Genomic DNA, 17,730 nt, shown 5'->3' with positions numbered 1-17,730 from the left:
GGGGGAGTTCTTCACCCAGTAGCCATAGCAGCAGAGAAACCGCTCTATCTACGGGATTGAATACTTGAATGGCGGTTTCTCTGCTGCTGTAGATGCTGGGTAAAGAACCGAACCCCCATTCTACTGAATCGCTTTTAACAATACATACAATAACCATTGTGAAAATAAGGATACCTGCAAATAGAGGACAACTGATGCCAGTCCCTAGGGTGTTTAATTTACAGGTTTCACTACTTCATTCTCAATAAAATTTTTAAAAAGGGACAAAAAAATTGGAGAGGAATATCGGTAGGCCATTCATTCAATCAGATCATGTCTGATCTGAAAAACAAAAAACACACAGAAGTTTGAGTAGAATTCAGGAATGATGTGCACTGTGCAGGTGTATGAAACAAATTAATAGAAGAGACCCAATTTGTTTTTATTTTGGATGGGGTTTGTGTGGTGTGAAGAAAATGAGGCATAAAACGTCAGTCATTGATACTTCAAACACTTGGTAGCTCAAACACATTTTATGTGGTAGGCACTTGTTACTTAAAACAGTACCATGTTGTTTTTAAATACATTAAGTTTTATTGGTCCAAATATTTAAGATCAGTTGAGGTAAAGATAAATTTTGATACTATCAAAATAGTACATGACAATCAGTATACATTACCTTGGTAGCTTTTTGAAAAAGTTTATACAGTACACATTTTACATGAGAATCCCATAGCAAACCAATGCAACCATGTACATCAAAGGTCAAAAATTGATCTGCAGATGTGATGCTAGTCAGGCAAAGTGTATATTCAGCCAATACACTTTAAAAGTAAGACTTTACTTAGGTTCAAAGCTTTTTGTTACAGCAGAAGAGCGTTCACTACAGCTGGAAGTCAGCCAATATGCGAAGCTTGAATGATCAGAGTACAGTTTCAAAATGAGGTTACGTATTCCACTAAAATGCAAATTATTTATTTAGAAGTGGCAGCATTTTACAGCTCTGCATTGCCAATCCCTTATACAAAGCATTCAGTGCAAAAAACAATTTTTAAAAAAAATTGCCAACTATAAAGTATGTGTCTGATTTTGCAGTGAACGGCGAACAAATGGCACGACCCTCTGAACTTTTGCACGGCAACTTCCTCTAAATTAGAGTCAAAAAGCACAACGTTCTGTACAGGGAATCTGGGACCTGCGTGAACAGGGCAAGCAACTGTGTAACCCTTTAACCAGATTGAAGCATCGTTAATAAGCTGCTCAGAGTCTGAACCAGGAAATGTATGTTAAAATAGTGAATTCAATGTCAAATCAGGGACAGAAAGCAAAACAAAAAAAAATGAAAGATTGGATTGAGAGATAAAAGTAATAAAACAAAAATTTAGAATTTTTAAAAAAATGTCAAACAATTAAAATCTGAAGGAATGAGACTCCATACTTGTAAAAGTTAATTTTCAGTGCCAGAGGGGTTGTTTGGCAGTCAAGAGTTACCAGGCCGTTAAAAGGGTACTTACATCAGAATGGACAAGCCCTAACTTTTTCTGGCAAGATTAGTCTGTATCTACAATGTCAGTGCAGGAACTTTAAGATGTTCCATTCATTTGAATGGGGAACCAGACAGAGATGCAGTTTTCGCGGAGCTTACGGAGGAGAATTGCATCTCGGACAGCAACTTCTGGATTTCTGCATTTAGCTGCGATTGTGCGCTCGCCGGAAGTTGCTGTGTGATTGGCGCAGAAATAAACAGTGAGTGCTGTTAACCTCACCGTTATTTTTAACAGCAGCAAAATCCGCCCATTGTATTTGACATTTACAGATGTAGATAATATATTCTCCTTCTGCAACCCCCAAAAAAAAATCCCACATTAACACTATAATCATACATTCTTTTCTACTGATCAATGTGAAAGTGTCTTACCAAATCCCCAATGCTTGTTTTATTGGGGAACTTGTATGTTAGTGTACTATAAATCAGCTAAACCTTTCATTCTAAAATATACTGCTGTCCAGAGTGGATATGTACTAAGTAAGCAAGCATTCAACTGAAAAAAAGGTAGTTGTAACCAAAAAAAACTCCCAACTCATTAGAGGGTTGGGGGGGGGGGGGGGGGGGCACCTCAGTTAGTATATTAGTGTTACAGCAAAGATGGGCTGCCACAGGATTCAGGTTATTTTAAATCTATTAAATGATATGGAGAATGAAAACTCCTATAGTGAGAGTGTTTGAAATGCAGTACAGTGACAATATTTGTGAATGAATGGCTTGCTCACTATTCAGGATTTCTTAAAAAGGATCACTTCTTTAAAGAATTTTAGACCTTTCACAGGGTATTAAATAATGCATAAACACCAATTACTTCTTGAAAGCATTTTATTGATTACAAAAAAGATACATTTTACACACTTTACTGTACACTGACCCTTGACTACCTGTTCAAAATAGAAAGGGCACTCCCAGAATTTTGCAACTTTAACAAAATTCTGCTAGGAAACCAGAATGGGGCAGGAGTAGACATTGTGGATTAAACCACAAGTCTACCACAGCTTTAGGACAAAAAACAATAACTAACAAACCCACTATATTTAGTTCCTCACAGCATTTTGACATGTAAATCGTTCCTTTTATTGAAGTGGTCAGAATTTTAAAAAAATGGAAATTCCCTTTGGTCTCAATTGTCAATTCCATTTCTCCAGTAAACCCACCTCCCCCTCACTTGCTTGACTCAGGATTAGTTAGCAAATCACTCGGACACCTCCTGGAACTTGAAGCTGAAATAGAGCTTAGTTCTAGTAACCAAAACAAATTCATTGGAAAAATCTGGATAAATCAGAATTTAGGGCCAGAGTTTAGAGCCAAAACACAAGACAGAGGGAGAGCAAGACAGAAAGAAAGAGGGGAGAGGGAAAAAAATAATCCAATTCTTATACCTCTTAAGCCTGAGAGGTCACTCACCCAAGGGGAAAAAAAAGAGAAAACTAATGCAGAGCACCTCTTGCTCACTGGAAAAAAAAAGGTAGAACTTCAGATACAACATGCATGGTTAGTTCGCCACGAAACATCTGGAAAGTAAGTGAGGTTTTCACACCTACAGACAGTACCAGCACTTTAGTGACCGAGGTTACTTCAATCTTTCCTCAGATGTTGGAAAGTACCAGCCATCAAATCATCATTTTACACAAGGGATATTATAGCTTTAATTGTTTTACAACAGAGTGCAGTAATAAACTTTATCATATTAGTATGCTTATTACACGATAAACATTATCCCAGGCTACACTAATGTCTCTGCAGGGAAAGATCAATTTATTTTAACTGCATTATTTACTGCTTCACCCATTGAAGACAGGGCTCCTTGCAAAACTGGCCGACATGAAGTAGTTATCTAACAATATAACTTGTACCACAAAGTGATTTAATTAATTATTCATCATTGCAATATTGATCTGTCCTGTCAAAAATAAAAATGCACTCTGATCTTGGGCCGACTGTTTTAGGAATCACAAGGCAGGTTGGCAAATGCAGTACTCCTTCAGAACGGGACTTGTTATTTTTATTTAAAAAAGGTAACAATTTTTTTTTTAAATCCATGCATATGAAGACCACAGAACAACTTCAGGGAAGAGGGAAGGAATCTACGACCACTTTAGCACGTTAATAGACAAGATGTATATGGAACATTTTGTAACAAAAGCAAAAAAGAAATAAACAAAACTGCATGATTTTTATGTGCATTTTAACTCTGTTTTGGTGCAAGAAAACAGCTGCTCTGACTTGAGCAAGCAGCTCAGCTCAGGAGCAAAATTGTTTAAAACTACACCAGTTTCTTTATCCTCCTCCTGTTTAGCTTTTTTTTTTAAATTATAAAAAAATTTCTAATTGAGGGAAACAAACATGCAGGTGCACCATTCCACACAATATGCAAAAGCCTGTCGAGATTACAAATTACCCAAATGTACAACGTTCGGGAATAGCTTTTGTAAAAAAAGGAAAATTCTCTACCATAAGAGCTTGTGAATTACATTTTTCTTTAAGAATAGTGATGCATGTTGACGAACACAAACCAGATTTAGGAGATACAGCCAGATTATGCCATGAACACATTCATAATGGTGGGGACCAACTCTAAGGTTAAATTGAAGAGTACACCCATAGCACAATATTTTAAACTCATGCTTCAAAGTGGACATGATTGCCCAACCTATCCAGGAGGTCAGCAGCTATATCTTCAGCTGCAAGAGGAAGTACAACATCAAACACTCGTCACGAGTAAATTTTGTTCCAAGGTCGACATCAGGAGAGATTCAAACTATTGTACAAGAGGCAGAGCTGCCTTGACGTGTCAACTGCAGCTCTGGGGGATTGAAACATTACTAGGTGGACAAGAGATTATATCACGACAACAACCTTCCAATTCTCAAGAGCACTTGTTCAAAATAGAAATGCAAACAGCACGTACATGTTCAAAACATTGGAATACAAGTCAGAGGAAGTAATAATCAAACTGTACAGGGCTCTGGTCAGCCTGCACCTAGAGAACGATGTCCGGTTCCGGTCACAGAGACACGAGGGAGATATTCAAGCATTGGAGGCTGTGCAGAGAAGAGCCATGAAGCCAATCCCTAATGTCAGGGTTATGAGGAAGGATTGGAGAAGCTGAAGGTTTTTTGCCTCGTAGTGCAGCATCTGAGAGTTGCTCTTATAGTGGTATTTAAAAAAGATAATTAAGGGAATGTAAAAGGTAAATCCAGATTACGACGTTAAATTGTCAGTAGGACAAGGACAGTCCTAAATTTACCTTTTGGTAGTTTGAGCTCCATGTATACGAAATTCTTCTGTGTTTAACATATGGAATAGACTTCCAGATAGAGGCAAAAAAATCTCTGCAATCATTTAACAATTGGATACTGCAATGAGGGGGGTGGAGGCATTGAGGAAAGAACTGGAGATCTTTCTGGATGATTGAGTTTAGATGAGCCCAATGGCCTTAACTATCAACTCATGAAACAAAGACCACTCCATTTTCATGTTATTCATATTCCCAAGTTCATTTGGATCAAAGATGGAGGTGGGCAAGCATCTGCAGCAGTAACTCCCAAGTTAGGAATTTAGTTATGTAGATGCTGGTTACTTAAAGTACACTTACTTCAGTTGGTGGAAAATTTAACTAATTCAACAGGGCCACTAGGTGGGTATGCAATACAGTGGCAAGATATTCTACCTTGTGGCCAAAAAACTGATAAAACGACTCAAAAATCAGCGCCCACTATGCAAATTGTCCTTTCCTTCAGATTGCTTCAATATAACTGTCTTCCATACCTTCCAAGATGTGTGTCCCCCTCTCCCATTTACTGAGCAGTTCCAAACTTCAGATAATTGAGCCTTCACAAAACCACCCTCCTCCTCAACAATGTTAACACAGCGAAGCAATGCGTTACAGGAGATTCTTCACACGGGCAAGTTTTAAGCCAGTCACTTTTCCACAGAAGAGGGGAAATGGGAACTAATTACCCCAGGCTAGTCTCGTCAGATAGCGACAAAAGTCTGGGAGTAGATCCGGAAAGAAACACAGCACAAGTTAGAGTATAGTAGAAGCATAGCACAGGTGACATACTCATTCCCCCATAGCAAATAAAATGTTCCTTTTATTCAAATGTTTGTATTGGATAATCAATGTGAATGTAGAGCAACTATCCCTAGATTTGCACCATGTATTCTTCTAAAACCCCTGCCCTCCCCTCTCCCTCCTCCCAGCCCAAAAATAAAGCTGGGCATAATCACATTTTACGGTCCCCTGTGCAATTCTACAAATAACTCAATACCAAGTGATTGTGGCCACTGTCAGGTGGCAACCAACAGATCCCGTGTATGAGGTGCATCAATTTCCCCTTTAAATATCATACAATATTCTAAGGACTAGACAGAATTAGTGTCTGGGCATTTAAAAGAAATTTCACTCATTCTTGATTCTGCACTACATAACAATAACAGCAACAGCACACAATTTGAAGGCAAACAGTTTACCCAAGTGTTTATTCAATAGTGTTCAAAAAATCCACAAGTACAAGTTGGGTTGCAAGAGTTGTTGGTGTTAGCATAGCACCAAACTTTTGTTGGGGAGAGGGTATAACAAATTAAATTCTTGAAAATAATCCACACTAATTTTACTAACCAATAACTCCTTCATGATTTATTTCAAAGCTCAATGCTTCATGGTTCACAGTGAACAAGTCCACCTATCCTCAAACATAAATTGAGGATTACAATTACTTCAATTAACCCAAGATCCACCAGCAGCTTCAATACAGATGTGATTAAACAAATCAAATGTCTCACTTCTAGCAACTACCAAATTGTAAAACTGTAATGATCCACAATACTATAAGGTTCTCTGAATTCAGTTACATTTCAATACAATGAAACTAGACCCATGACTATCTCCTTGGAAGGGTCACCACCCATCAGCTCCAATAAGCTTAATGGTGAAAATGGTTCTGTATTTGACTACCATCACTCAAAACATGGTCGTTAGACTACTTTCATTATTCCACATGCAAATTGTTATTTTAGACAGTGGAAAAAGCCACATCACTACAGGTTACTAATTACTGTGCTGCAAAAAGAAGGACAAGTTGCATTCAAGTCTAAACCTGCCGAAATTGACCATTGCATTGGAATTTCTTTGCTGAACAAATGTACCCTGTAAGCACATTCAAAGTGCTCTTCAGTAGTGTAGGCTATTACAGTTTTAGCTACAACTCTTGCACTAAAAATTAATGCTTTCTAGAAGTTAGCACCAGGCAAAACCAATGAGAAGGAATGATTCAGAGCACAGCGTACAATGCTACTTGCCCACAGCATCGATGCCATGTGCATCATTTACAAATGACTTCAAACGGTTCATTTTCTCCACATTAACTTGCTGAAAGGCTGTTTATTTGACCGAATAATCAGTTTCCTCAAACATTACCAAAATCTTCGTGAAAAGTTGTGGCACTTAAAGCAAATCACCCATGAATTACACCACTGCCAAACGATGCATAAGGTTCAGCATAAATTTTTTTAAACTTTGCCAGACTAATACATACTTGAGATTCACACTAATATGCCACCAAAGCAGACACCCTGAAAACATTCTGGTATTGCTCATCTGACCAAAAAAGTTTTTTCCCCTCTGGAAACCATGAGTATTAATTAGGATTCTTTTTAAATCTAGGCCTTTTCCACAGCCATCTGACTCCAAAGATATGGGGGTTTGACTCATGCATGAAATTGGAAGATTTAAATGAGATGCACCATTTTTAGATAGGGAACATTCCAATTTAAATTGAACCAGACTGCAGACAAACCCAAACATCACATTCACACCCCAAAGGAGGAAGGGGTGGGATATTTTCCCCAATTGCTTTGGCTTTCAGTTCAATGCATTGAACTGCTCGTCAGAAAAAAAAGCAAAGACCTCAACTTTTGGAAACTTCCCCCTGCACAAAAAAACTATTTTAATTAATCTTTTGCTTTCTTCAATTGAGACCTTGCTATTCACAACAGTTTTACTTTCAGGTTTAGGTTTGGTAAATGTAATTTCTTCAAAATGCAGGTTACCAAGCCAGGGTTATCACAAGTCCAACTCTGTCTCCTGAATAAAATATCATGAAATAACATTACACTACAACCAAAGCTAGATCAGCAGTTTCTTTAAATCTAGTACTAGTGTTAATTCTACATGGTATCTCTGAAACCAAAAGTCAGTGATCATTTTTAAATTGTTTTCAAAATGCTCATTCCATTTAAGAGTACAATACTCAAACAACAAAAAATACAAGGGCCTTAGGGGGAAAAAATTAAATAAAATAACCATGTGAGACGACTTACAGCAGGCAATAAAGCAACAGCAACCATGCAACCTGGGCACTTGCCCCATTTTCTCAAGAGACTGTTTTAGTGTACTGCAGCCATGGAAACAGAGCAGTTAGGGTTGCTTAAAATTTAGTCCAAAAGAAGCAATCAAAATTAGCTTATACAAAATATTTCATGCAACAAAGGCACTTTGTATACCCACTATTCATTCGGTTACTGTTTGTTCCCTGGGTGATCTGGTAGCTAAGAATATCTCACTGCCTTTAAATGTCTAGAATACTCACTCAAGTCACATACAAACAGGTCTTAACAGCAGAGGGTAAGTGAGTGATAGGACCCTTTCCTGCTTTGCCCTGGTTCTGAAAACATCATAGGGCATGATTTTATAAACCAACCTCATTTTCACACAGACTAAAAACATTAGATAGACAAGATGCTATATCAAGAAGTCACATTTTACAAAAAGTATTTGTGAAAATAAGACTTGGCAAAATATAGGATTAGGAAAAAATGTACATAAATTAGACAATGGCTTCAGATGATGGGTGAGGATACAGTACTCTACAAATGACCCAAACGAAGCACGTGGTAAGTGTATACCAATATATAAAAAAATGGAATGCTGTCAATGTTCAATTAATGCTGGTCTCAAAGGTTTCACCAATACTGTGATGTAATGGGCTCACCATATTAATTAGCATTCTGCTACCATGGTCTTTGTAACATGCACAAGAGAACAAAGACATTTTAAAAACTTAAGTGTTGATTACTATTATAAACATAACTGAATAGAAAGGAACTTGAATCTCAAGTACGCTGTAATTTCTTCCCTTACAACTGAGGCCTTAATATCTCCGCCAATCCCTAAATCGCCCCTTGCAGCTCTCGTGTAAGTTTACGCAAATCTCCACAAACACCTCCACAGAAATATCAGCCCACACCTGAGTGCAATCAATTGGTTAAATAGGATGCTCAAAAGCATCTATCAAAACATCTCAAAATGTCCAAGACTGTTCACGTGTAACAAGTGTAAAAAAAAAACAAAAAGTACAGCGTATGAAGAGCACAATCACGTTTACCAGGCAAAAGGCCTCCCGTTATATCCCTCACTATTTGGAGTACTGGACATGAACGGTACTCAGCGGACCACTGAAAGTGAATTGTTAGATAACACTGTGCGGACGAAACAAACAAACCTTCACTGAATAGAGAGCACGCCTTCCGCAGACAGTTTGAGTGTCCTTGTACAATGTGGCATTTATGTACAGCTACATACAAAACTGTCAATTTGATTTTTTCCCCCAAAGTGCAATATTCCAGAACTGTGAACTGGGCAAGTAAAGAGGGAAAACAGCCAGTGAGCAACTCTGAAGGGGAAGCTATGAGTGGCCCTCACTTTTAACTTCCGGCTTCTCTTGTAAGAGAGGGATAACAGACTCCCATGCTGCAAGGCACTGCAAAACAAAATATAACAATTTAAAAGTCTTAGCACTAATTAACAAACAGTAGATCCATCACAGTAACACAAGGTACAACTTGCCACATTTAAAAAGAGGGGAAAATTTTGAATTATGCAGTCTCTCAAGTAGCCAGTTTCCTTCTAAAGGGTTACACAAGCTGTAATTCAGAAACTCATGTATATCACATCAATAGGTAATTAGTTATCCAAGACATTGTCCTACTTTAAATTTTAAGAGACACAGTTCCAAATCTGAGGCCACCTCACTGTGGGAAACACCAAGTGCAGGCCAGTTACCAGCCCTACAGGGAAAGAGGGAATAAGCTATCCTTGTGCCACTTCCTCTCAACTTTAGAGCATTACTGATGGAGGATTATTACACTCATCTATTGAGTTACGACACAGTTGGTACAAAGCACTGTGGACGGTGTAAAATCCAAAAAAGGTCTTCACAAGTTCCCTTTGCCTTTCATAAGGTGAAAAGAGTGCAACGCCCCTGACTGAGCTAGTCCCATTGGAAGGCACTTCATTTTGATAGGTCATGTGCAGAATTTAATCAAACTGTTTTATGCACCGTGATTAGGTTTTTTTTTAAAAAAAGCATCTGACCAACAAACCTTCCACAATCAAATGCTTGTTTTGCCTGAAAAAAAATGGTGACGACTATTTTTCCTAATTGAATCCTGCTATGAGGAGGTGGGCAGGTGGAAGAGAAAAAAGGTTCAGAGTCACATACACAGGAGGGAAAAATTTAACTGCCAATGCCCCAAGGAGCTGTTAATTAAAATCCAGGCTCCTAGGGCATTAATTCTCAGCACTGTGCATATTTTTGTAACTTTTCTACGTGGAGTTCAGATTCTCAGTTATGGAACAGAGGAACAGGAGTAGGCCATTCAGCCCCTAGATCATGGCTGATCTGTATCTTAATTCCAACTACCCAACTTGGTTCCGTAATCTTTAATACCCTTGCATAACAAAAATCTATCGATCTCAGTTTTGACATTTTCAATTGACCCCCAGCCTCAACAGCTTTTAGATGTGATGTGGAGATGCCGGTGATGGACTGGGGTTGACAATTGTAAACAATTTTACAACACCAAGTTATAGTCCAGCAATTTTATTTTAAATTCACAAGCTTTCGGAGGCTTCCTCAAACATTTACCTGAGGAAGGAGGAAGCCTCCGAAAGCTTGTGAATTTAAAATAAAATTGCTGGACTATAACTTGGTGTTGTAAAATTGTTTACAAAAGCTTTTAGATGGACAGTGTTCCAGATTTCCACTATCCTGTGCGTGAAGTACTTCCTGACATCACCCCTGAACAGCCAAGCTCTAATTGCAAGTTTGCACTAAGAGCTACTGAAAGCCAGTGGATACTGGAATGGTATTGGATTATGTGCACCATTAGATGAATGAGTGACCAAAAAATTGCAGGTTAACACACCCAGAAGCATAATGCATTGTTGTCCTGCTGATAACAGCTCATATACCCAGGCAAACTCCACAATTTCTGGCCTGAATATCAACAGCCTGTGCCCTGAAAAACCAGCAATGGAGAATGTAACAGGGAGAGAAAAGGAAAGTCGTCCATATAACAGGTCCTCCATGTCTGGTGGGTTACCTGAGCAGACAAGAGGACGCTAAATTAACAGCTCAGTATAACTATACCTTCTCATAATACTGGATGTTTTTGTCTGCCATTCCCATCAACAGCTGCCGAAAGTCCTGTCTCTTGTTACTTTGCCACCGATCCCAATCTGCCTTTAGATCAGCATTAAAGCACTCCACACGGTCCTGGCACAGTTCAATATTTTTTGGTGTCTTTGGGATACAAAACAAAATGGAAGAAATAATTTAAGTCCAGAATTTAACTTCATGTGTTACTTCCTGCATTTTAAGATTATACAACGCTAGCATCTTGCTCTCTTCTGACAGACAATATTGAGCACCAATTGTAAGGTTATGCACATATAGATTATTAAATTAGAATAAGCTACTTGACATTATAATATTGAGCTAGAACACTGATATATTAAAACACACTTCAGAAAGACACAGATGTACCAGACACACGTATGGCACAACAGGGGGGGGGGGGGGGGGGGGGGGAAGAGCGAATGTGAGAAAGGAATGTCAATTGCTAAATAGACTCCACAGTGTAGATAAGGCCTTTTACAATAAAAAAAAGGCTAAACAAAAATTTGTCAACCCTGGAGCTCGAGAAAACTCAGTCATGGGCAATTAGCAAATTATGAATTTAGCACCACCTTCAAAGCAAGCCTAGTGGCTACTACATTCCTGCAAGATGGTTTCCTGTTAATCATTCATCCCTGATAATTTGTTACTCTTGATTCATTGATTTTACATTAAATTACATAGAAAAGTGAATGTTCCACAGACATCCCCCTCCCCATTTTTCAGAATTTTCCTGTGAAATTTTTCAGTTTTGATTAAATATAAAATTCAACGGTGGAATTTCCAGCTTTGGAACAGATTCAGTCCCTGCACTGAGACCACAGCCTACACCTGTGGAACACAGCACAAAGCTGGAAATGGCAGGATGCCATTGGAAATAGCACATTCAGGGATTCAGCAGGATTTCTCCCAAGAAATCCAGCTACAAAACATAGCTGGTTAGGGTCGATCATAATATTGTTACAATTTAGGCTACTTCCCAATACGTTTCGTTGGCACTTTCTACAAAAGTCAGCTTTCAAAAGCAAGCTCACATTTCCTATGAAGCCAAAGAACTGCCGCATTAGTCATTATGTCATTTAAATTAAATCATTTGGCAAACATTTAAAAGCTGTTATCAATGTTTCCTACAATACAAGTCACATTTCCATCATGACCTGCCTGGATGCGTGGCCCAATGTGATTTTTTCCTACCATATGCGCAACATTTCACCTTGCTCCCATCCACACTCTAAGACATGGCAAGATCTGACCATAAAGTGTCTTTAGTTGGACAGGTTAAAAGGCAGGCTGCTCAGAAGACTACCAACAGAATACCAGAAGGAACAATATAATGGGCACAAGGCTGCTCTCAACAGACAGGGAGACAGAATGCACAGCATACCCCAATATTAAACAAGGCCAATTCTTCATGACATCCAACTGTACAAGAAATGCTACCAATGGCAGGGAGTGTATTAGCAGGCATTCCCAACATTAATAAAAACCTCACTCATATCATTGATTCAATCTCATTTCACCACCTTCCAGAAAATAGAATCAGAGCACAGGAGGAGCCCTTTCAGCACAGTGTGCTGGATCTTTGAAAGCCATCCAATTAGTCCCACTCCCCTGCTCTTTGCCCATACCCTGCAAATTTTTTCTTCAAGTATTTATCCAATTGCCTTTCAAAAGTTACTATTCAATCTGCTTCCACCACCCTTTCAGGCAGCGCATTCTAGATCATAACTTGGAGTAAAAAAGAATTTCTCATCATCCCCCCCCCTTGACTTTTTTGCCGATTATCTTAAATCTGTCCTCTGGTTACTGACCCAAACAAATGAATCCTTCCAAAAGGTTTGCACTTCACAGCTGTTACAGTACTCCTGCAGTCTAGAATCTTACTGCCTGTTTGTACTACCAGCATTCTCTGGCTTCCAGTTCAAACATTTTTTGTTGCCTCCAAGTTACACAAGCATTCACAGAATGTATTTACTCAACACTATTACCATCAAGACATGAAGCAATCAAGATACACAAGATAGTCTATACACAAACAACTAGTTAACACACTGGTCAGCAAATGAGTAGCAGAAAGCTAAACGAAATGATTTTGCCAAATGATTTTATTCACTTAACCATTCTATTCTTTTATCCATTTCAACTGTTGCATCAAGTTTGGCAAAAAAAAGAACTTGCATTTATATAGCACTTTAAGGCCTCTGGATGTCCCAAAGAACTTTACAGCCAAGTAAGTACTTTTGAAGTGTAGTTACTGTTGTAATATAGGAAAAGCAGCAACCAATTTACACTCAGCAAGGCCCCACAAACAGCAACGTGATATGACCACATCATCTGTTTTTTGTGGTGTTGGTTGAGGAATAAATATTGGCTAGGACACCAGGGAGAACTCCCTTGCTCCTCTTTGAAATAGTGTCATGGGATCTTTTACTTCCACCTGAAGGGGCAGACAGAGCCTCAGTTTAACGTCTCATCTGAAAGACAGCACTTCCGATAATATAACACTCCCTCAGTACTGCAGTGGAGTGTCAGCCTGGATTATGTGCTTAAGTCTCTGGAGTAGGACTTGAACCCACAACCTTTTGACTCAGAAGCGAGGGTGCTAAATGGAATCTAAAGGGAACGCACAGTACTGTAAAAGCAGTCACTGTTATGGATAACTATTTGTGTCATTTGCTTCATTACAATAATACATTACAGTGCAGCACAAATCTTCTAAAAACAGCTGTGATGCACCAAATTGTTTAGCAATTTCACTCTGGGAATCTTTCAGCCCATTCAGCATCGTAATTATTTTCACCTTAGCAGCAAGAGGAAAAAACCTCCTTTAGAGATGACACTTCCATTATTCAGAGAGAGTGTCTGCCACAATTTGTTGCACATACCTGATTTCATTCACCCCACCATTGGCAGCTGTGCCTTCAGCTGCCTGGGCCCTAATATCTCACTCGAAGATGCTCCTTAAAACCTACCTCTTTGGTCACTTGTCCTAATCTCATGTGGCTTGGTGTCAAATTTTGTTTGAATACACTCCTGTGAAGTACCTTGGGACATTTTACTATGTTAAAGATGTTATATAAATGCAAGTTGTTGCACTAAAACGTGTAAATTGCATCACAAAATTTGAGCATTAGCACCTGCTGAGGCAGTTTTCATGCCTACACAAAAGTGTTTGTCACATTAATTGCCAAAAGTACATTTGAGCCCTAGAAACTGATGATGTTAAAAAGACAATGAACCATCACTGAATTGGTTACTAGGCAATTTTCATACCTAGACAAAAACACTTCAAGTGCTTAACACATTGAACCCTTTTTGCTAATCAACACACTGGCCTGAGCAAGGCAGTTCACTGCTTAAATGAATAAATCCAGAAGGCTGCATATAATGACACCACCATTCCCGGCCAGAATGGAAATGATGGGGGAATTACCCAATCAATCACTGCAGCAAGTGACTGGGGTTAATTTTACACACGTTATTTGTATGGAACTATCCTCCAGTCACTGCATTTTGCTAGAGAAATCACCCTGCTTTGGTCATGAATTTCATTTGATATAGCTTGTAGAGACTCTTTAAATTGACTTTGTAGACTGTTTGCTGTAGTGCACTGTTTAAATAGTCTATTTACTCAGCAAACAGTGAGTCCAGCCGTAAGTCCCGCCCTGCCTCCAACTTATTGGCTGACACCATCAGCCAGACACTCAAGATAGAAAAGGGATGTGTGTGGAGATTTCATTCTCAAACATTTTATTAATCAATTATTCATTTAAGACAGTACTAGCTTCATACCCAGTGTATGTGGCAAGGAAGCAAACTAGGCCTTAGCTTGTAACTGCACAATTGTCCTCTAGATGTCAGCATTTTCCTGCAGGATTGCACATGAAAAACAGGACAAGTGGGCAGACATCCTTGCAGTTATTAATTGATTTTAAAACCACTTCCTGCTTGCAATGTGGAAATCTTTTTGCTACGTACTTTGAAGTCAAATCCAGATGAAATTTTCAATCAAAAAGTTAAGCAGTCAGCCTTCAGTTTTGCAGGTTTCTAAAGTATTCCTTTGTACCTTCCAAATAAAAGCAAGATTCTGTTCAAACAAAAAAAATCATGTGCTTCTCTTGAATGGGAAATATTTCTCCCAAATGACACCCTTTGTTACCTTATATTGCCTGACTTTCAGAAGTGTTACCTACTGATGGTCTGGTCTTAACTGTGAAAAGAAATTTATCAACCACATACCAGGGAAGAAAAGTAGGGATACTGTCCCTTCACGGGATTTGCATTATGCAGAGTTAAGTGACCTTCACCTCAAACTCAAGTTACTTCAAACCTTCTAACGGGAGGAGGCGGCTCCATGAACATCCCCATCCTCAACGATGGCACAGTCCAGCACGTGAGTGCAAAAGGCAAAGGCCGAAGCGTTCGCAACAATCATCAGCCAGAAGTGCCGAGTGGATGACCCATCTCTGCCTCCTCCCGACATTCCCGCCATCACAGAAGCCAGTCTTCAGCCAATTCGATTCACTCCACGTGATATCAACGGCTGAGTGCACTGGATACAGCAAAGGCTATGGGCTCCGACAACATCCCAGCTGAGGACTTGTGCTCCAGAAATAGCCGCACCTCTAGCCAAGCTGTTCCAGTACAGTTACAACACTGGCATCTACCCGACAATGTGGAAAATTGCCCAGGTATGTCTTGTCCACAAAAAACAGGACAAATCCAATCCAGCCAATTACTGCCCCATCAGTCTACTCTCAATCATCAGCAAAGTGATGGAAGGTGTCGTCAACAGTGCTATCAAGCAGCACTTACTCACCAACATGCTCAGTTTGGGTTCCGCCAGGACCACTCTGCTCCAGACCTCATTACAGCCTTGGTCCAAACATGGACAAAAGAGCTGAATTCCAGGAGGCGAGATGAGAGTGACTGCCCTTGACATCAAGGCAGCATTTGACAGAGCGTGGCACCAAGAAGCCCTAGTAAAATTGAAGTCAATGGAAATCAGGGAAAACCCTCCAGTGGCTGGAGTCATACCTAGCACAAAGGAAGATGGTAGTGGTTGTTGGAGGCCAATCATCTCAGCCCCAGGACATTGCTGCAGGAGTTCTTCAGGGCAGTGTCCTAGGCCCAGCCATCTTCAGCTGCTTCATCAATGACCTTCCCTCCATCAAAAGGTCAGAAATGGGGATATTCGCTGATGATTGCAGTGTTCAGTTCCATTCACAACCCCTCTGATAATGAAGCAGTCCATGCCTACATGCAACAAGACCAGGACAATATCCAGGCTTGGGCTGATAAGTGGCAAGTAACATTTGCACCAGACAAGTGCCAGGCAATGACCATCTCCAACAAGAGAGAGTCCAACCACCTCCCCTTGACATTCAACAGCATTACCATTGCCGAATCCCCCACCATCAACATCCCGGGGGTCACCACTGACCAGAAACTTCACTGGACCAGCTATGTAAATACTGTGGCTACAAGAGCCAGTTAGAGGCTGGGTATTCTGAGACGACTGACTCCCCAAAGCTTTTCCACCATCTACATGGCATAAGTCAGGAGTGTGATGGAATACTCTCCACTTGCCTGGATGAGTGCAGCTCCAACAACACAAGAAGCTGGACACCATCCAGAATAAAGCAGCCTGCTTGATTGGCACCCCATCCACCACCCAAAACATTCACTCCCTTCACCACCGGCGCACCGTGGCGGCTGTGTGTACCATCCACAGGATGCACTGCAGCAACTCACCAAAGTTTCTTCGACAGCACCTCCCAAACCCGCGACCTCTACCACCTAGAAGGACAAGAGCAGCAGGCACATGAGAACAACACCACCTGCACGTTCCCCTCCAAGTCACACATCATCCCAACTTGGAAATATATCGCCGTTCCTTCATAGTCGCTGGGTCAAAATCCTGGAACTCCCTAACAGCACTGTGGGAGAACCTTCACCACACGGACTGCAGCAGTTCAAGAAGGCGGCTCACTATCACCTTCTCAAGGGCAATAAATGCTGGCCTTGCCAGCGACACCCACATCCTAAGAACGAATTAAAAAAAAGTACCTCAAAAGGATACCCTGGGTCTCTTGCACGTACAATTTCTGCCTCAGGCATCCAGCTATTTGATTTTAATTAAGACCTTGAAGCTGGGTAAGGCATGGCGAACTTCAACCAAATTCATTCGTGTTTTTAATATTGGACTAATGTCTGTTAATTTTCCCGGAAGCTAGAGAAATGAGTTTTCTTGGAAGATTTACCTCCAAATGTGGGCACCTCCCTCAGGGAGCAAGCTGCTGACTTTGATCGATATAGGACAACTTGCACAAGGTCTGTGGAAGGAATGAGCTTGTTGGACCAAATGTCCGTTTCATGTTTATTTACATCTATCAATCACTTGAAGGGTAAATAGTAATGCCCTATAATAGCTCTAAATTTGTACACTTCTTTTGGCAGTGTCAACTTCAATGAAGTGTCATTTGATTGAAAGTAACTTGGAGAAGTTAGCTGGTTAGAATTGTGTACAAGAACAGTACGTTGAGGTACATAAGCCCACAGCTGGCAATTGCGTTCATATTTTCCCCACCTATCCCTGACCAGGCCATCTAGAGAGAGTGCCTCAAACACACTTGCATATCACTAAGCTGCCCCTTCCATTTAATTACATTAATAGAGGGTATGTTGCTCGAGAGCACATATCAAGTCTCAAGATTCAGCAAGACTTGGCATGCACTCATTTCA

General features: G+C 40.0%; 1 protein-coding gene across 1 annotated transcript in view; it reads right to left on the bottom strand.

Moving 5' to 3' along the window:
* Positions 1 to 2,332: 2,332 nt before the first annotated feature.
* The window catches only part of snx30 (sorting nexin family member 30), a 101,157-nt gene continuing 85,759 nt past the window's right edge, over positions 2,333 to 17,730 (bottom strand). The window contains exons 8-9 of the mRNA XM_067983606.1: positions 10,960 to 11,112; positions 2,333 to 9,288 (exon numbers count right to left, since the gene is read on the bottom strand). Coding sequence (XP_067839707.1) covers positions 9,214 to 9,288; positions 10,960 to 11,112 — 228 coding nt within the window. The 3' untranslated portion in view covers positions 2,333 to 9,213. The remainder of the gene's footprint in view (positions 9,289 to 10,959; positions 11,113 to 17,730) is intronic.

Source organism: Heptranchias perlo, chromosome 4, assembly GCF_035084215.1.
Source record: "Heptranchias perlo isolate sHepPer1 chromosome 4, sHepPer1.hap1, whole genome shotgun sequence".
Lineage (NCBI taxonomy): Eukaryota > Metazoa > Chordata > Chondrichthyes > Hexanchiformes > Hexanchidae > Heptranchias > Heptranchias perlo.
The sequence above is the reverse complement of the archived record's forward strand: the minus strand, read 5'-3'. Positions and strand labels throughout refer to the sequence as shown.